The following is a 20,454-nucleotide window of genomic DNA, read 5'->3' as shown; positions in this document are numbered from 1 at the left end:
TGTAGTTGTTTTTAATTTTCATCGTATTGGTTCTAAAACATCACCACTATAAAATACAAATATCATAGAGTTTATGGAGATTTTCTGATATTGTGTGCCTAAAAGTGCCTATCTTGCCAGCTGTGACTGTTCTGAAAAAGCAAAACATCCTTTTTTGCAAACACTAAATAACATTTGCTTTGTATAAATTAAATAGTGTATCTGTACACTGAGTTACTGTATCACTGAGTTTTCATTTTACCAAATTTAGATGGAACATTTCATTTTTATGTTCCGTACATCTCACTAAAATATTTTATCCGTATCTACTAACTGGAATTAATGGCTTTCATATTGATTATAAGGTAATATAATTCCTCTCCCTAAAGCAGAGCATTTTGCCACCATTAATCTCGGTCACAAATAACAAGATACAATGGGAGATCTGTGAATAAAACTTTATCAGAGATTCTTCACACAAGGTGCATGATCCATAGGAAGTCTGTGGGTAGTTTTTTTGTTTGTAGCATTTTATAAATATCAGTATATTTAACTTTCTGAGACGATGTTCCATAGCTTTTATCATCAGATTCTCAGTAAGAATCTTGAACCATCTCTACCCCCCACCCAACTATAAACAGTAACCATATATCAGGATTCTCCTGATCCAGGTCATTTGTATCCTTCAGTAAATCTGAGAATTATTTTTTTAATGACGTTTCTTTATTTTTTTTCTTTTTTTCCTAGAAAACATGTTGCTAAAATATGGGACAAAGGGTGGAATTTAATGTGCTGGATAGGCTTCAGTTATTGAAATGAGATTTTTCTTGCCTGGTCCTTTTTTGGGGAGTCTGATCATTTTGAAAAAAATATGTAACAGAATTTTTTGGATGTATTAATTGGTTAACTGTCATTTGACAAAGGTAATGTCAGATCAAATGACTAGTCTTTGATATGAATGGTACAGGGTATTCTAAGAAGGTCTTCCAAATTAACGTTTGTAAATGTCCTTGGTAAAAATGCTTTGTTGATTACTTATATGAACCTTTTCTTTAATTAGGTGTCTTTGCATTGCTGCAAGCTTATGCTTTCTTGCAGTATCTGAGAGACCGATTAACAAAACAAGAGTTCCAGACCCTGTTCTTTTTGGGTGTATCACTAGCTGCAGGTGCTGTGTTCCTTAGTGTCATCTATTTGACTTATACAGGTAGGTGTCATCCCCTGTAGGATATGAATCTTGTCTCTAGGTTATTGCAAAAGGTAATTCTTTTTCAAATTTTGTACATGTTCCATTTATCCTAGTAGGTTAAATATTGTGGTTTCTTTACAAACTGTATGAAAATAATAGTCAGAGGTTCTGTAAAATATGAATAGCACTACAAATTTTGATTTTTTAACAGTATCTTAATTTTGCTGCTTCAGGTTCTGATAAATCCACTTTCAAGCATCCTTCTCTTGATGGATGAATAGGCCCAAAGTGTATAAAATTCAAAGCTTCCAGTGTTAACAGTGCAGGTTTACCCTCCCTTGTGTACGTATACTCTATCTCCTGCTTTTAAACAGTCAACCAAATCAGTTTCAGTCTGCTTCTGGATTCCGAGTTACTTTCTAATCCTGACTTTACTAGTCCCTAGAAACAGGTCAAATTCTTTCTGAAGGTATGCCAAATTAATGTACCAGCCTACATCATAAAATCATGAAGAATTAATTGACAGGAATAAAAGGCACGAATGTTTAAAATCATCTTTGTGGACTTCCCTGGTGGCACAGTGGTTGGGAGTACACCTGCCAATGCAGGGGACACGAGTTCGAGCCCTGGTCCAGGAAGATCCCACATGCCGCGGAGCAACTAAGCCTGTGTGCCACAACTACTGAGCCTGCACTCCGGAGCCTGTGAGCCACAACTACTGAAGCCCTTGCGCCTAGAGCCCATGCTCCGCAACAAGAGAAGCCACCGCAATGAAAAGCCTGTGTACCGCAACGAGGAGTAGCCCCTGCTCGATGCAACTAGAGAAAGCCCACGCGCGGCAATGAAGATCCAACGCAGCCAAAAATAAATAAATTTTTTTAAAAATTAAAATCATCTTTGTAATTTATCTAAATTTGGCATACTGGACACCTCTCACTTTTTAAAATTATCCAATGCTATCTTAATATCTTAGCTTTATTTTACTAGTCAACTAGAGGTTTAAGAGAGAATTGGAAAACATTCTGCAATTTTATCTATCAACTTGTTGTATTTCTCTGGAAATGTAATGTCTGTGGATTTTTTTTTATTTGATCCCTAACCTTATTTTATCTGACTGCCAGCTGTGTGAAATAACGTTGTCACCTATTTTTTTAAAAACAAGAATTCTTTTAATATTAGCTTAAATTAATCCATAATAATCAATAAACATAAAAACAGTGAAAAGGCAGATTAATTTCCTCTACGTTTTTCCTTCCAAGGTTACATTGCACCATGGAGTGGTAGGTTTTACTCATTGTGGGATACTGGGTAAGTGCATATAAGTTATTTGCCCTCATGCTATTTCCCTTTTGTCATCTGTTCTTTATTGTTAGTATCTCTGTCAATACCTGGGCAACATTTCTAAAGTATCTAGCATGTACTAGTTTAGTAAATGTTGTATTTTGTCTGTTATAATACCTGTTTGGAATTCACCTTTAGTGTGATATGTAAGTCACATTTCTGTTCATGGGCAACTCCTTATTTTAGTTTTATTTGTTAATACATTTCAGGTAACGTGTGCCATTTTAGTAATTGATTTTTGTTTTTACCAATGTATTCAAAGTTTCCATCTGTTAGTAATATTTAATTTTTAATCATTAAGGATAGATGCTATGTTATAGCATCTATATGCCGTAGCTATGAAGAAAAATTTAACTTTCTTTTTAATACCACATTATCTAAGTTTCTTGATATTTTTTAACCTATCAAATATACTAGAGAATATTTGTTGTGCTTTTTAAGAGTGCTATTATAAAAAGAGTTAGTAAAAAAGTTTTAGTTTTAAATTAGCTGAATAATTTTTTATCTCTAGAAATGTTTTCCTAAGGATAAGAAAATACCTCTTGGTGTTAATTTACTTCTCTCCCTTGATTCTGCTATTCCATCTTTTTTGTTACTCCCCATGTGGGCCCAATAAAAATCCTACCACAATTTATTGAACAGGCCTGCCCTTTGGTGTGATACCAAAAGGGCTCCTGCCCATGACTAATTAAAGGGCATAAGCAAATTATGTATGAATGGCTGAAGCTAACAGACACAAACTTCCAGAGATCAGCCTTTGCATCACCACAGTTTGAGGGAAAACCCCAGTTGTAGAAGTTAGTTATTCTGATTAGGTTAAAATCCTAGGTTAAATTTTTGTTAGTCATACTTATTCTTGCTTTCAGACTTTAACTGACCACTTTGGAATTACAGGGAAAATTTGTCCTGTCTTTTCCATTTCCCTTACCAGCCTCTGTGCCATCTCCTTGTTAAGAAAGGTATTGTGGCAATATGATATCTTATTGGATAAGGTATTTCTGCTAGTAATAAGTCCAGAAGATAGTGAAACTCGTTGATGCAAACTTAGAAAAGTACTAAGTTAAAACTGCAAAACAAATTCCTATTTGAGCAAAGATTTTTGTGTTAGAAGTCAGAGCCAACACTTTTATAACTGGCCTTAGATAATTCTGATTTTAGGAGGGGCATATTGGTTTTGGTTTTACCAGTGTGTATCAGATTTATTTCCACTCTAGCTGGTTACATTGGAATATAGTTTTAAGCAAGAAGAGGTAGGGATAGGAACCATATCTACAATCAGAGAAAGTTTATTCATCTAAAAGGAACTCCTGTTTTATCATTTACTTTTAAATAATGTTAACTTTTTTTAATACCAGGTATGCAAAAATACACATTCCAATTATTGCATCAGTGTCTGAGCATCAACCTACAACTTGGGTATCTTTCTTCTTTGATCTACATATTCTTGTGTGTACCTTCCCAGCAGGCCTATGGTTCTGCATTAAAAATATCAACGATGAAAGAGTATTTGGTAAGAGATTTTTAATAAATACTTTGATTTATTTATTTTTGTTGACATTATCACTGCACTTTAAAGTTTTGTTTTTCTTTGCTTGACTCTATGCATATTTAAGATAAACTTTCCTCTTTTACTTTGCATAAGTGCTTAACCAAGAAAAATTCAGTGAATTTGCATTATATATACTCTAATTATTAACTTTTCATTTTGGACTAATATATAAATTTTTCATTCAATTTATTGTTTTCTGAGAGGTTAATGCAATTATAGTCTGTGGCTGAGAATTGGAAATTATAACTGTTGACAGAATAGACTTGACTATTTTCTCAGTTAAATCCAATTAAGTAGAAGGAAGTTTGCAGGGGCATCCATGATCCAAATTTCAGTGCAAAAGTACATTTTGTAATGGAATAAGAATCACCTTTAAGTAAACATCCTCTTGACTGATAGATTTGTGTAATTTCCAACTTATAAGACTTAGAGATACAAACTATTTTAAAGCCAGTGTTTAGGATCTGACATTCAAAATATAAATGGACAAAATAAACAGATACCAAACACTTTTATGTAATTCAGTCATCACAAGAAGTATGCCGTGGCTGTTTTGCATTTGATAAAATCTGAAACTGAAAAAGCTTTATAATATGCACAGGGTCACACAAGCAAATAGTTTGTGCAAGTATGGGTCCTGTACCATGAGAGACACTCAGAAGTTACTGTTCCAGAGTGAAGTCAGGAGAGATAAAATAGCATCTGCATAGGTTCTAACCAAAGGATGACACTCCTTCTTTTCTGGTTTCTGTATAGGTCAGTGGACTCTGGATAAGGCCATGTTAATATTGTATCATTCAAAAAGATTTTAGCTTAGACATATTGCCCACTCATGCCCTAGCAGTCCCAATCCTAGGTATATACCCAAGAGAAGGGAGTGCATGTGTCCCATAAAGGACATGTTTAAGAGTATACATAGCAACTTTATCCATAATAGCCCCGAATTAGAAACATTCCAAAGGTTATCAGCAGTAGGATAAAGAGATTTTTGTGTATTTGTACAGTAGAATACAACACAACAATTAATAAAAGAATAGCATGGGTAATTAAAAGAAACCAGTACAAAAGAGAACATTTTTATATAATTTCATCACTATGAAGTTTAAGAATAAGGAAGACTAAATTATCGCTTTAGAAGTCCAAATAGTGATTACCTTTTTGGGGAGGGGTGGTGAGGGGAGCAGTTATTGACTGGGAAGAGGCATGAGGGATTCTGCTGAGGAGGTATACAAATGTTCTGTATTTCGATATGGGTGCTAATTACATAGGTGTGTACATATATAAAAATCCATTGAGATAAACAATATGGTATAATAAATGTATTTTTTAGTAAAGAAAAAAAATGTGAATTAGCTTCAAATGAGATAGGCACTCAAATGACTCAATAACTTTGTGAAGTCATATAGCCTCTAGACAGAAATGATAGAGCCTTTCCTTGTGGGGAGCACATTACCTGGAAAGCTTTGACTACTGGAAATTGCTTCCAATTTTTTTTTTTTTTTTAAGTTTCTTGGCAATAACTTTATAAGTTCCTCCTTTGGTAATAAATTATATTCTTCTCATCCCATTCTTACTTTAAAGCAGGCTTTATGCCAGATACTGGCACAGACTTTTCATAGACTTTGATTCTATAAACTTACTGTGCCTAATAAATACAATTCACCAAACATGTTTTCACCTGTCAGTTACATATTTTTCTAATATGTGATGCTGCTGACAAATAATGAATTGTCTCATTCCCCATAGTAGCTATAATTAAACTTGAATCATGATATGCTTCTCTAAACTGTTGATATGCAGTGTTCATTTGGTCAACACTAGTTATAATTTCTAAATATGACTTTTAAATTGGTTAGCATTATCAATTTAAAAACAATTAGGGCTTCCCTGATGGCGCAGTGGTTAAGAATCCGCCTGCCAATGCAGGGGACACGGGTTTGAGCCATGGTCCAGGAAGATCCCACATGCCGCGGAGCAACTAAGCTTGTGCGCCACAACTACTGAGCCTGCGCTCTAGAGCCCGTGAGCCACAACTACTGAAGCCCACGCACCTAGAGCCTGTGCTCTGCAGCAAGAGAAGCCACCACAATGAGAAGCCCGTGCACTGCAACAAAGAGTAGCCCCGGCTCGCCACAACTAGAGAAAGCCTGCGTGCAACAACAAAGACCCAACACAGCCAAAAACAAAATAAATAAATTTATTTTTTTTAAAAAGTTCCTCTTTTAAATAAATAAATACATACATACATACATACATACATACATACATACAATTAGCCCTTTTATGAGATGTTTGTCTGTTTTTAGATTTTGTTTTAAATAGTTTTAAATAGTCAGTGGAGTTTCCTGGAACCCTTTTCTCTTCTGAAGTGTTACGAGAGAACTTGTCTTTGCAGTTGCTCTGTATGCCATCAGTGCTGTCTACTTTGCTGGCGTGATGGTGCGGCTGATGTTGACCTTGACTCCAGTCGTCTGTATGCTGTCTGCAATTGCATTCTCAAATGTTTTTGAGCATTATTTGGGGGATGACATGAAAAGGGAAAACCCACCTGTGGAGGACAGCAGTGATGAGGATGACAAGAGAAACCCAGGAAATTTGTATGATAAGGTGGGAAATCTAAAGTAAGGCCTTTAAAATTTTTACGTGTTTTATTTTTCCACCACAGTAAGAACTTATATATATATTATGAAGTGTGATTAAATAAGAATTTAGGCAAACTATGACATTTCCAGTTGGTCTTTACTGCTTGCCTCAAATTTTGAATCCTGGTTGGTCTTTTCACTCAGAAAGCTGGCGCTCTACTAAATTACATAAAATTTAGCACTATAAATCCTTCTGAAACCATGTGCAAAGTGCTTATCCTTGAGGTCCATATTCACTGTAAACTTTTAAAATATTTGGTTGACTGAATAGTGATTCACGAGGGGAATAAGTGCCTTAAAAAAATAAGTCTCCAGTTCGTTAGCACTAGGTGGCTGGCCCATATAATACTGTAATTCACTTTTAACTTCTCAGCTAACAGAGCAGGATTATATTTGGTGCAAGTGTGGAAAAGACTTAGAATCAGAGCACTTGTCTTGGATGACATAGTAAACTTTATTAACTAGATTTTTAAGTAGCAATAAGCAATGAAGCTTCGCAGTATACGTATTAATTTTGAAATTTTCTTTCTTTACTATGATAGGTCCAATATTATTCATACAGATTAGTGCTAATAAGGCACATACCTGCTTTTGTGTTTGTGTTTGTTATGTTTTGTTTTGTGGTTTCTTAATAACTAGCCTTGCAATTTAGAACCTCTGACTCTGTTCTGTTCTCTGTTCGGTGAGGTTTTTGTTTTGTTTTCAAAAATGTAATCTTGATTTTAACAAGTCTGTTGGTTTGGGGCTTGGAAATTAGAAAACTGATTCTGATAATTCTGGATTATAGCTGGACATTGCTGTTTTCATGGTGAGGAATTCAGATTTTTTATAAGAAAAGGTGGCCAGCATGAGACCATTTGGTTATCCCCTTTGTATTTACATAAAACATAAGGACAGTTGAGTTTGAAGCAGCTTCTTACTGGAGGTTTTTTGCTCTGCAACCTGCTCCTGGATTGGGTTTAGTTCCAGGAAGCCTTCTTATTCACATTTGACTTTAGAATCCACCTTGATAACTTTTAGAAAATGTTGTATGACCCACACGAGAATTCCTGATGGTTATACATTTTCCTTCTGAAAGAATTAAAATGATAGATAACATTCTCCCAACTTCTCCCTTTTGAGTGTCTTAATGAAAGCAAGTCAAATGATGAATTTGTCTCATCAGTTTTTTTGCATTTTCAGGCAGGTAAAGTGAGGAAGCATGTAACTGAACAGGAAAAAACTGAAGAGGGATTAGGTCCTAATATAAAAAGCATTGTTACCATGTTGATGCTGATGCTGTTGATGATGTTTGCAGTCCACTGTACCTGGGTCACAAGCAACGCGTACTCCAGCCCAAGTGTGGTCCTGGCCTCTTACAATCATGACGGGTAAGAAGACAGCTTGACTGCAAAACGATTTGATGCCTACCCTTTTTTCCTGCCTCAAAAGAGAGAATTCAGAGATGTTTGTGAGGCTCTGCATTTGAATCTGCTGTGCTTTTCTTGTGACCTTTCCCCTGCCCGTCCCCTTTGGTAGAAGTAGGTAATAATCATTGTATTTCCTGCTATTTTCCAAAATATCTTTGCATATATAACATACACATTAGTCTTTCTCAAAGTGTCGTGCTTGGACACAGAGCATCATCATTACCAGGAAATCCTTTAGAAATCTGAATTCTTGACCCCACCTCAGTGTGTAGAATGAGAAACCTGGGGGTGAGACTCAGCGATCGTGGTGTAATAAGCCCCCCTGGTGATTCTGATGCAGCTACAGTTTAAGAACAGCTGGTTTATGTACTGCAACCCCACATTCCCACCCCAGATTCTGCTTCACTTGGGTGCTCATTAGACTTGCCCAGTATCAGGCTCCACCCCAGAACTACTAAACCAGAATTTGCTTTTTTACAAGATGGCCTGGTGGTTTGTATGCATATTAAAGTCTAAGAAGCACTAGTCTAGCTCCTCATTGATTTTTTTTTTTTTTCTCCCTACCATGGAGGCTTTTAACTACCATCCTTAAAATGTGAAATTACTTAGTGGCCTGGCACCTCAAGGTTTTAAGTTACCATCTTCACACTTCTAAGATATCATTTAAAAGAATATTGTGATTGTTTTCAGCACCAGGAATATCTTAGATGATTTTAGAGAAGCTTACTTTTGGCTGAGGCAAAATACAGATGAACATGCCCGAGTGATGTCTTGGTGGGATTATGGCTATCAAATAGCTGGGATGGCTAATAGAACTACTTTGGTGGATAATAACACCTGGAATAACAGCCACATAGCACTGGTAAGAATTTGATCAACAAAAGATCAAAAGTTACAAACCTTTATTCACTACTTAGCAATCAGACTTCACTTGTGATTAAGTAGGAAAAATGTGGGTGAAAGTACTCTTTGCTTGCTGAATTTTGAACATACTTCTCTACATATTTATTCAATAAAGTGAGTTCAAGGTATGCTTACTTATTTTGTTTTTAAGAATAGAATTTATTTAAGTATTCAGAATTCTAGGCTGTTTGCTGGAGAATTAGGCAAAATCTGAAACTTAAAATATTATATTTGTCTTGTATTTTCCATTTCATAAGTTAAGAAAAGTATTTGCAAATATGTAAAACAAATGCACTGTGTTTTATGGGCATGCAAATTATGTTTGCTCTAGCTATTAAATAACTAATTTACGTTAATTAAAGTTATCACCTCTCTGTTCTTTAAAGATTTTAAATAGATATCTGGGCGTTAGCCAAATGAGTTCTCTTTGTATTAGTGTTGTAGCTAATCATTAGATGTTTAGTAAACTGAAGAAAAGGATATATTTGTGCTAGCTAGATGGATGGTCATCCTTGGCCTGAGGTTATGAGAAGTTCTACTTCTTTTAAGCTTGCCTGCTTTCATATTAAAATGTTAATTTCATGAGACCTAATTATTAGCAGAATATTAGAGCATGTATTTCTGATTTTGACATTTCTGCTATAATTGGTTGTAGTAAGTGAGGTGCTTATAAATCTCAGTAAATCTGTTGAATTCATAGCAAATCATTTCTATAAAAAGAATTCCATGTAAATCAAACTCTTGAGATGCGTTCCATCTTAAAGTAAAAATGTGCGTTCATTTTTATTTTTAGTGTATTTTGGGACTAAGTACACACATTCTCCTTTTTTATTCTGTAGGTGGGAAAAGCCATGTCTTCAAATGAAACAGCAGCCTATAAAATCATGAGGAGTCTGGATGTAGATTATGTTTTGGTTATTTTTGGAGGGGTTATTGGCTATTCTGGTGATGATATCAACAAATTTCTCTGGATGGTTAGGATAGCTGAAGGGGAACATCCAAAAGACATTCGGGTAAGAAACTAGGTCATTCTTGGTGTGTGAAAGACAGCTCCCAGTAGCCCTCTTACCTCGCTAATTGCATCATGTTTGTTTTCATTATCCTATCCCCCAAATTAGTTCTTCAGTCTGACTTTACTGTTTATTAAAGATACCATAAGCATTTTCCCAGGTTTAAAACTTTGGAAACTCATACCTGGTACTTCCATTCTCCCCTACAAAGCAATCGCATGTCAAAATTCTTGCTTTTACTCCTTACAGCCTGTCACTTCTGCCCTTTCCTTCCATTTTCATTGCTTCCACTCTGGCATTGACCCCTATGCTCATAAACCTGCAATAGGACAGTAGCCTTGAAATTGCTATCTTTGCCTTATTCTTGTTCCCTCTCCCAGTCTAACATGACATTGATCATGTAACTTTCCAGCTTTTTTTTTTTTTTTTTTTTTTAAGCCTTCATTAGTTTAAGGAAAGGGGACTTGAAACCAGACAGACATGAGTTGGAACTAAACCCTGCCACTGTCAGCTTGGTGCTACGGGCAAGTTGTTTTTCAGCCAGTCAGCATTATATGCTTCGAGCACTAGGTCTTGTTCTAGGTTCTAGAGTTATAATGGTGATTACGGCTGTTTCAGTTGATCACTAACAGATGCCAGGAATAATTCATTTGTAGTGCTGTTATGAGAATTTATAGTAACATAGATGAAGCCTCAGCCTAGAGGCTGGTTTGAAATAATCATAATGATGATTGAAATAAGGAAGCAGTGGTATGAAGTCCAAACGCTTTAGCTCAGAATGCAACCCCTTAATACTTCACTTTCCTTTGCTGGCCTCTTGTCCTTCTGTCACCTTTTCCCATTCTGTCGATCTACTCTAGCCCATGAAACTTGCCTCGTGGTTTCTTTCCTTGGCTCATCTGACACACGTGTTTATACTCTTTTCTTCTTGGAGTACCTTCCCTACCACAGATTTGTCCCCTCTCCAAAAGCCCTTCTCTGGTGCATCATCAGATCACATCCAGCCTGGTTTGTAGGTAGATTCTGTTGTATCTCTCCCACTCAGCTGTGAGCTCAGAGAGGTTGGGCACCCAGTGTTGTGGTTTACGTGGTGAAGGCACAAAAGATGAGAGTAAGATTCACTGCTGATCCAGAATAAAAGAACCTTTTGGGAAAATGTATGAATGTGTTTTATGTGACAGGGATGAAGTCGAGTAAAGCCCCAGATTCCCTGTTTAAATGTAAATGCTGTGACATTTCCCCTTAACTACAATTAATAAACAGTATTACCTTGTGTTAAATTGGTCTTAATTTAATCCTCCTAGTATGTAATTTTCATTTGTGCATTTGCTTTAGCAGTGTTAAAACTGTGACGTGGTAGATCCAGATATATGCTTTGAACCATTTATATAGAGAAAAATCCTAAATTCCTATGCTTTATGAATAGGTAATTTACACATTCACATGGTTCAAAAAATAAAATATAAAGGGATATACAGTAAAAGTTTACACCCCCACCCCAAGAAAAGGAAAAGAAAAAAGTCCATGGTAGTCTCTTACTATTTTCTTATGATTCTTATTGAAGCAGATAACTAGTAGCAAAATATACACCTTGTTCTTGCTTTTTTTACTTCACAATATGTTGTGGAGATCTTATGGGGATCCTTCGTTCCTTTTTTTTTTTTATATCTGCATAGTGTCTTCCATTGTGTGTGTGCACCATGATTTATTTAACCTGTCCCTGTTAATGGACATTTAGGTTGATTCCAGTTTTTTAATCTCATAAACAGTGGTGCGATAAATAACTTTCTACACTCATCATTTTGCCCACATATAAGTATCTCTGTAGGATAAATTCCTAGATGAGGAATTTCTATCGATAGTGTCAGATTAGCCCTCTTAGAGGTTAATTCATAAATTTGATGAGCTCCCAATAAAAATTCCTACAGAAGTTTTCTAAACATTCCCCTCTCAACTAAAGAACTGATTTTAAAAGTTCATATGGAAAAATAAAGAACAAATTTAGTCGGCCTACCTGATACAAAATCATGGTATTGGTACCTTTTTTTTTTTTCTTAAATTATTGAGGTTTTATTATAACATGGTTTAAAATCTGGTAGAATTAATTAATAATTGCCCTCCCTCACTCTAACAGACTATTGTTCTTTTTCTCTATGTTTTCGTGGATGCTCTTGTTTATTTTCTATAAATGATTTCTATACTGAGCTTTAAAAAACACCCATGATAGTTTTGTGGGTTTTTTAAGAGATGGCATTAAATTTATAAATTCATCTTCTGATACTATGTTTTTTTGAGATGTAACTAAATATGGCTTTATGAAGATACCTCAAAAGTTAGTTCTTATGGGGAAATGAAAAGGGGAACCTGTAGCTTTGAATTGGTTATATTAAACTGACACAAACTTCTGGATTCTTTCCTGTAGGAAAGTGACTATTTCACCCCACAAGGAGAATTCCGTGTAGACAAAGCAGGATCCCCTACTTTGTTGAATTGCCTTATGTATAAAATGTCATACTACAGATTTGGAGAAATGCAGGTTAGTTACATCAATTTTTCTATAATCTTTATTCAAAGGAATATTAAGTAGCCTTGTTTGACTCTAAAAAACAGGATAATGATGTTTTGGTTGTGCTGTAAAGAAAAATGTGCTCATCTAAAGATTCTTTGCTCTGTTAAATTTAATTTCTGAAACTTGTATGTAAAAAATGAGGAAATATTTTTTAGATCGAAGATTTCTTTCCAAAATTGTTAATTAACATAGGCTCAAATCCATTCTTTGCTTGCCATCTCACTTTTTGACTTCATGCTTTTGGAAGACCGGGGAGAGGTCTTCCAGCTGGGAAACAGTGTGATCTTAAGTAGTTTAACTTCACTGCCTGGTAGGGGAAAGCCTGAAATTAAAGAGATGAATTATTTAGTCACTTCACATATTCACTGTTTCCCTGTTCTCCATTACCACAGAGAGCTAGGACTCTCTGGGTCAGAGTTTTCCCAGAAAATTGGAATGATATGGTACAAAAGATTGAGTCGACAAAAATGAGTGAATGGGCAAAGAGGCATCGTGGCAAAAAGAACAGATAACGGACTGTCACAACACCTGGGTTCCAGATCTGGCTCTGTCAGGTCACGTAACCCTTGGACAAGTCACATTCTCTCTGGACTTGTTTTTTTCCTTGTCTGTATATAATGGGGTTGGACTGATGGCTTCTGTGGTTCTTCATAGCTCTCAGATTGCATGACTGTCACACCAAGTTACACCTTCATACTAAGGTTACATCAGTGGCAGAGGAAAAATTGCTTGTTTAATTTTATACAAATACCAGGGGTCAAGATCATGTTTCAGCATTATTCGCTTGGAATTACTCTACAGGTGGCTCTGAAAAAACAGACAAAAATTTTACTACCAGATTTAGGTTTTTGTTTGTGTTTTCTTTGAAGGCCACTGCCTGGTCTCTAAACTCATGCTAAGAAAGAAGCAACTTAAGCCATAATAATTAGCTACCTCAGAAAATGGGTGAAAGATTAGTTTCTCTGTTCACTAATGAGAGCATTGAAGGACTTTTTTTTTCTGTCACGTTTATCAAGAGCTCTAAGCTGTGCGTCTAGCATGCATTCATTTTGATGCCTTTCCCTACTCAAGAATAGTATGTTTAAGACATGAAGTATATAACTTTGCTCTTGTATAGATGTGCAATAACAAGTTATTCTCGCACTGGAGGAGATTTGGTTTTTGGTTTTATTTTTAAGTTGAATTCATTTAAGTTCTGTGTGGCCACATAAACTTAGTCTGAGAATTTCTTAAAATCTTCTTGCGTCCCCCCATTTTTTCCTCCTTTCATTCTTGGTTAATCTTCCCATGGTGTGGCTTGTCTGACTTCCTTTGTGGTTCCCAATTTCAGGATTGTTAGCGTCACTGCTTTACTTGTGCACTGACTTAACAAGCAGTACTGGTGAGATAGAGCCACACTGAATAAGGTAAAGTCATCATGCAGCTTACATCCTGTTGGCGGATATAAGTAATTTTAAAAATAAATAAAACCTTTAGCAACAAACACTATAGAGTAAAAGAATAAGGAATCAATGGAGGAGACTTCTCAACCATCAATCTCAAGAAAATATTTTCCTGAAGGGATGGTATTTGGGCTGAGACCAAAGGATAGAAAGGGACCAGCCATGCAAAATCACTGAATGAAGAACTTTGAGGTTGAAAGAGTAGATGGTATAGTGCAAGGCCCTGGGGCAGAAAAGCAGGCCCTTCTGTGTGTTTTCTCTGAATACCTATAAGAAGGGCTTTAATGGATTTCATTTTGCTATTTTGGTTTTTTTATGCCTGCGGGCTGTTCATCCACTTTAAGGGTTCAGTGAAACTCTAATTCTGATGTATTTAGTTTCTCTCGTGCAGATTTCTTCCTATCTGGTTAGCAACATACAAGAACTGTTACAATATATTGCTCTAATTGTGTTTTCCTAGTTTAAAAGGAGAAAGTTTTACTCTGCTGCTAACATTTACTACCTTCTAATATTGCAAGCTTTCCAATATGGTTAACATCCAATACTAATGTCACTTTTGCAGCTGGATTTCCGTACACCCCCAGGTTTTGATCGAACACGTAATGCTGAGATTGGAAACAAGGACATTAAATTCAAGCATTTGGAGGAGGCCTTTACATCAGAGCACTGGCTTGTAAGGATATATAAAGTGAAAGCACCTGATAACAGAGTGACACTAGACCACAAACCTCGAGTAACCAACATTTTCCCAAAACAGAAGTATTTGTCAAAGAAGGTGGGTGCCAAATGAAGTCATGTTTATGAAAGGGTAACTCCATATATACACTAGTATGTATAAAAGGGATAACTAATAAGAACCTGCTGTATAAAAAATAAATAAAATTTAAAAAGAAGAGAAAAAAAGGGTAACTCAAAGATTGGTTGGTTTGACTGATAAATAATTACTGAAAATTGCGAATAAATTTTCATTTGCCAGATGAATAAAGACCAAGGCTTATATACAAAGGAGATATAAAGCCAGCCTGCTGAGGGTAACCCTTGCAAACTGAGCACTTCAGGTACCCCAAGCAGCAACTGTTCTGGATAGTTCTCAATAGGGAAGAGTGGTTATCAGTGAACCAAGCTGAGATTTTCCAGAGGCGTTCTGGCTTTAGCTTGTGCCACTCCCATTATTAAGACTTGTTGGTAAAGTGAGATGTGTCTGTGGCTTCTGAACCTTTGTGAAAGTAAAAATGCCAAACAAGTAATAACAGTTGTGATTCGTTCATCATCTTTTGGTCAAAGCAAATTTATGTAGCATTTTCATGTTCCGTTCTCAGTACGATGTTACTGTATTATTCATTGAATAAAAAGTAAACTTGAGTTGGTTTGAGTCTTGAATTTTAAAAAATCATTTATCTTAAGATAATTATTTTTAAATGTAATTGTCATGACAAAGCTTGTAGGTAGAATTATGATGATGAGACTATTGCAGTCCTTTTGTAATAAATATTTAATAAGATAATGAAGTCTTCTATTGGAGGTCATTATGGCTCACTTAAACCAAATAGATCTAATCTTTCCTATAAAAGCTGCTGAAAAATGAGTATTTATATGGTTTGCCCTCTGTGGGAGATGGAAAATAATGAGCAGTCAGAAGAAATATTAAGATTGTATTTTAAGGTACTACCCTTATAATACTAATTGTTATAAGACTGATCTCAGTCTTAAGTCTTGAAAGATACTTAGGTTTACATTGCTCAGATTAGTTATTTTAAATCATTGAAGGAATTGTCTTATCCCTTTGTATTACTTAAAATATACTTCAAATATATTTAGGATACAGATTATTTCAATTTGTACTATAAAGTGCTGAATATTAACTGTATGGTATGTAAATAGAAACTTTAACTGAATACTTTCTCTGCCAGGAATAGGTTACCATATCTAGACTAACGTATTTAAATAAGTCACAGAGAGCTGGCACTCACTGTGTCAGTCATATCAAGTGATCTGGTGTCTCATAGGCACGTGGTAGAAGAAACTGGTGAGTCACATCAGTGCAGAAGGCAGAACAAATGCTGCCCGTCTGAAGGCAGTCACTCCTAAGAAGTCTCAGCCCAGTCTTGAAAAACAAGGCATTGAACTTGCTGTATAACTGTTGATAGTGAAGTCTCTTAATCTGACCTCTTTGTCTTCTCATCATTTCCCCCAAATAAGTGAATGGATAAATAAAAATCCATCTGTCTTGTATGCCAAAAACATATTCTATTAGCCAACAACATGGATCTAGTATTTCTGGTTTCCATGGCTTTATACTCAGTTTTGTACTAGCAGGAATGCTTTTTATTTGTTTAGTTTTCCTCTCTCCAACCCGGTTTTTATTTCGGGTGTTGAAGGGGCTGTGAGTGAGTACAGCAGCCACTTCCTGCCACTGCCAAGCTGACATGGCTGAGGCACTGGGAATTGTAGTCCAGGGCTGCATGGCTCACCTGCTCCTAGAGAGAAACACCCTGAGGACCTAGATACATACGTGCAGAGACCTGGGGCATTTTACAGGATCCCATAGAAAAGGATTCAAGTTAGAAATAATGTAGGTGATGATGATAAAGAAACCAACTCCTTGGCCTGGTTTGAATTTTTATAAATTGTGCCCTCTGAAATTCTTTACTTTTTGCCCTAATAAAATAAGTTAATAATAAGGTAACATATATTGTGGGCAAGTTAGCAGTAGCTAATTTTTGTGACCTTAAGAAGGATTGCATTCTGCCTTGTATTTTTGTCGCTGTTAGAAAAAAACTATAAATTGTTTTAAACTGAACATCATAATATATATGTACATGACATAGCATTTGCCAGAGTTTCTGAAACCTCCTCCAAAAGTTGTATTTAAATGTGAGAATTGAATTGAGGGGTCAATCTCTTGAGTCTTCACCTGCTGCTAACCCAGTGCTTTGACTGATGCCTTAAAGAACTAATTTCCAAGAAATTTGCTTTTTTCAGTATCTATGAATATGTCAGATTGTCAGACCCATGTCCTATATTGATTTATCTTTGTGAGACTCTAAAATAGCAAACATTTTTGCAGTAATTTCTACCACCACATTTGTAGTAATTTATTTCTTATACCACAGACATCAGTTGACAGTATTTTAAGTGGAATCCTGAAGTGTTAACAAAAATGAAAAATGTCTTAGTTTTTTAAAGATCTGTGATGCTCAAGAAATGTTATGGGTTTTTTTCTTGGTGTTTGGGTTTTGTTTTAATATTTAAGTGCTTATTTTCCTACCTAAATTGGAGAACGTGCCAAGTAACTTTATTTCTCTTTATTTTTGTAGATAGGTATAATCATCCTCATTTTTTACAGATAAGAAAATTGGGGCTCCAAAAGTTACTAAGTTAATTTGTATTTCTGACACAGCTAATTCTTGGAAACTAAACTAGGAGCACCATTAACATTTTCTGAATCCTTAGTCTAGTTATATATGCTATCATGCCTGGAAATGTGAGTAATTATTACACCTAAGCGTTCAGTGGTTGGGAGGTGAGGTGAGGATCCATTCACTTGATGGTGAGGAATGTATGACAGACGTTTGAGGACTGCTGTGGTTGTCCTTCATCTTAAAGGTGAGGCCCTAGTGCAGTTCATCTTGGATCTCGGCGTCCTTGGCATAGAGCAGTTCGTGGTGCTGTTTCAGAGTCCAGCCCTAGGAAGATCTGAGGGATTATTAAGACAGTCTTCATCACTCTGCAGTAAACCATGTGTGTATCTGTAGTTTTAATCCGTAGGAAACCTGCACTAACGCCATGTGTTCTGTTTTCTTTTTAGACTGCGAAAAGGAAGCGTGGCTACATTAAAAATAAGCTAGTTTTTAAGAAAGGCAAGAAAATATCTAAGAAGACTGTTTAAATATACTGTTCTGGTTCCTAACTTGAAGCAGATGTCCTTGTGAGAACCGGTCTTTGCCTTTAGCTCATGTCATGTTTCACAGCGATGGAGGGTACAGAACCATCACTGGAACCATCACTGGTCCAGGTTAATGTACAAAACTTTCTGGCAATGCCTGATTTAAAAAATAAAATTGGCTTACTGAGAACAGCTGTTTTTGATTTGTAATGTGAAGCAAGACAGAGCACTGCTGTAAATGTCTAACAGCAGACTTTTTTTTTTACTGGTACATGTTATCCTTCAAATCTGAGAATTTGGACTAATCGCACCAAAGAACCCTCTAATTTGGTCCCTGGCACATGCATACTTGTCAATGTTTTTATTCTTTTACAAGACCTGAATTTTATTTGAATTACCCAGATAGCAATATGTAAAATATGAATGACAAAATGTGATGCAAGCTTCTTGAACCAGTAAACTAGTACGGTCTGAGAAAGAGGTATTAGAAAAATAATGATACTTCCTTGAACTATATTTATTTTCATGTTTCTCCAGTGCAAAGAATGTTTCATCAAATGTACGTTTTCTATTGCTTACTGTTTGCTCTGAGAAGAAGCTGCTGTTTCAAAGATGGACCTCTAACTAATCGATTCAAATAGTTTTTTTTATGTTGAAACATTATTGCTGCTGTTAGCAGTTGTTTTCACCAGGTACTTACAGAGCAGATCTCATACATTGTTCATTCAAGGGCTAAATTTGTTTCCTTTGGAAATCATGGCAACTGCACCGAACGTTGCTTATTACCAGGATGGGGTTTGGTATCTTAGTCCTGAGGTTAGCACTTTGTTTACATGCAGAAGATTAAGGAAGAAACCCTTAAAGTGGACAGGCAGCCAGAGTTCATTTTGTGTGATTCTTCAAAATGACAAAGGATTTGTAAAGTTCGCCTGGATTTCTCTCATTTTTATAACAGTTTCATCTATCACAGTGATTTTGTCCTCTGCTCCATATTTTGTTAATCCCTTAAGCATTTGATGAAACACTCTTTAATGCTATATGCATTTTCTTACTTTTATTAAAAATGTGACAATTGTCCAAAAAAATGCACTAAAATATAAATGGAGATTGAACATGTTCACTTTCCATCTCATAGGCAACTTTATATAGACTTGAAAATTTTCTCCTGTTTAGTAAAAGTGAAAGAGAAGGGTTTTTCCTGCCACAGGATATCTTTTTTTTATATAAACAAGCATAATTTACACCACTGCTTTTGATGGAAAAGTGCAGAATAGTATGTAACTTTTATGAAGAAGAGTGTAATTTACAATATTCATTGAGAATGTTACTGCTGATTTTCCTTTTCCAAAGTGTAGAATATTCTTTGATTCATAGACTCCATTTTTGACCCAGATGATGGTTCTTTTACATACCAGTAAAATGGTTGAACCTTTTCACAAATAAAGTGTAACTAAATCTGGATTTCTGATACCTTGTCATTTGGAGGATTTTATTTTACTTTGTTGCTTTAAAATTCAATGCAGAGAAGTTGTTGACTGTAGGGAAAATAAAGTTAATTCAAATTTTGTGTTAAGTGTTGTCTTTTATACATCTTTTATTTTTGAAAGGACTAACAGTATTGAACACATACTTCTTGTTCACTTTTACAAAGGTTTTAGAGAACACGTGTAGGAAAAAAAGTGCTAGATTAGTTCAACTTAGGTCTAAGGTCTAAGTTGAACCAATGTATTATTTATTTTGCCTTCCTTTCCACCCCAGAGTGAAAATTTCATTTTGACTTTTTATGTGTGAGTGAGGGGAAGACACCTAGCCAAATAAGAATTTAATCTCCATGTAAATGAGGCTAGGACTCTTAACAAAAGCCCTGCTCTGTAAAGTTCCGACATTTAATCAGCCAAGTCTTGTATAATTTTCTCATTAAGAGCAGGAATGATCTCTCACCTTTTCCAGTTTTAGGGAACCCCATTTTGGTTCAGTGGATTGCCTCAGCAAAAACTATATTGTAACCACACTTGAGATTTTATTGTAGCAGAAAAGTGAAATTATAGACAGTAAAACAGCTTTTATTTTTATTCCACATCTTAGAATTGAACAAGCTGAGTGCTTTGTAGTATAAATAAGGCAGTGAGGCAGCAAGTCCAAAGATAAAATTCATTTTTCAAACTTACGTCCTTACCTACTTACTTGAGTTTGCATTTGTAGAGTTTTAACTTTGAGTCCCCAGGCCATGACCAAAAGGCCAGAGAACTAGATGGTGTAAAAGCAGCCTATAGGGTATTATCGTTTCCATAGCTTAAGGTCATAAGATCATGAAATCTGGAGACTCTGCCCACTTTTTTTAAATGGTAGTAAAATATATAACATAAAATTTACCATCTTAACCATTTTAAAGATGTACAGTTCAGTAGTGTTGAGTACATTCACATTGTTGTGCAACCCTCTCCAGAATTTCCTCGTTTGGAATGGGTGCTGCTTGATGTGGGTGCTGTCAGACCCTCTGCCTTGTTACCCAGGCCTCACTGAGGTATGTGGAGT

The 20,454-nt window shown here is 35.7% G+C and overlaps 1 protein-coding gene across 1 annotated transcript in view; it reads left to right on the top strand.

The window, feature by feature from the left end:
* The window catches only part of STT3B (STT3 oligosaccharyltransferase complex catalytic subunit B), a 110,304-nt gene extending 90,812 nt beyond the window's left edge, over positions 1-19,492 (top strand). The window contains exons 7-16 of the mRNA XM_057554690.1: positions 1,040-1,186; positions 2,428-2,476; positions 3,865-4,019; positions 6,454-6,665; positions 7,883-8,070; positions 8,800-8,971; positions 9,852-10,025; positions 12,445-12,558; positions 14,596-14,808; positions 17,842-19,492. Coding sequence (XP_057410673.1) covers positions 1,040-1,186; positions 2,428-2,476; positions 3,865-4,019; positions 6,454-6,665; positions 7,883-8,070; positions 8,800-8,971; positions 9,852-10,025; positions 12,445-12,558; positions 14,596-14,808; positions 17,842-17,922 — 1,505 coding nt within the window. The 3' untranslated portion in view covers positions 17,923-19,492. The remainder of the gene's footprint in view (positions 1-1,039; positions 1,187-2,427; positions 2,477-3,864; positions 4,020-6,453; positions 6,666-7,882; positions 8,071-8,799; positions 8,972-9,851; positions 10,026-12,444; positions 12,559-14,595; positions 14,809-17,841) is intronic.
* The last annotated feature ends 962 nt before the right edge of the window (positions 19,493-20,454 follow it).

Source organism: Balaenoptera acutorostrata, chromosome 10, assembly GCF_949987535.1.
Source record: "Balaenoptera acutorostrata chromosome 10, mBalAcu1.1, whole genome shotgun sequence".
Classification (NCBI taxonomy): Eukaryota; Metazoa; Chordata; class Mammalia; order Artiodactyla; family Balaenopteridae; genus Balaenoptera; species Balaenoptera acutorostrata.
Note: the sequence above shows the minus strand (reverse complement) of the source record. Positions and strands in the feature narration are given on the sequence as shown.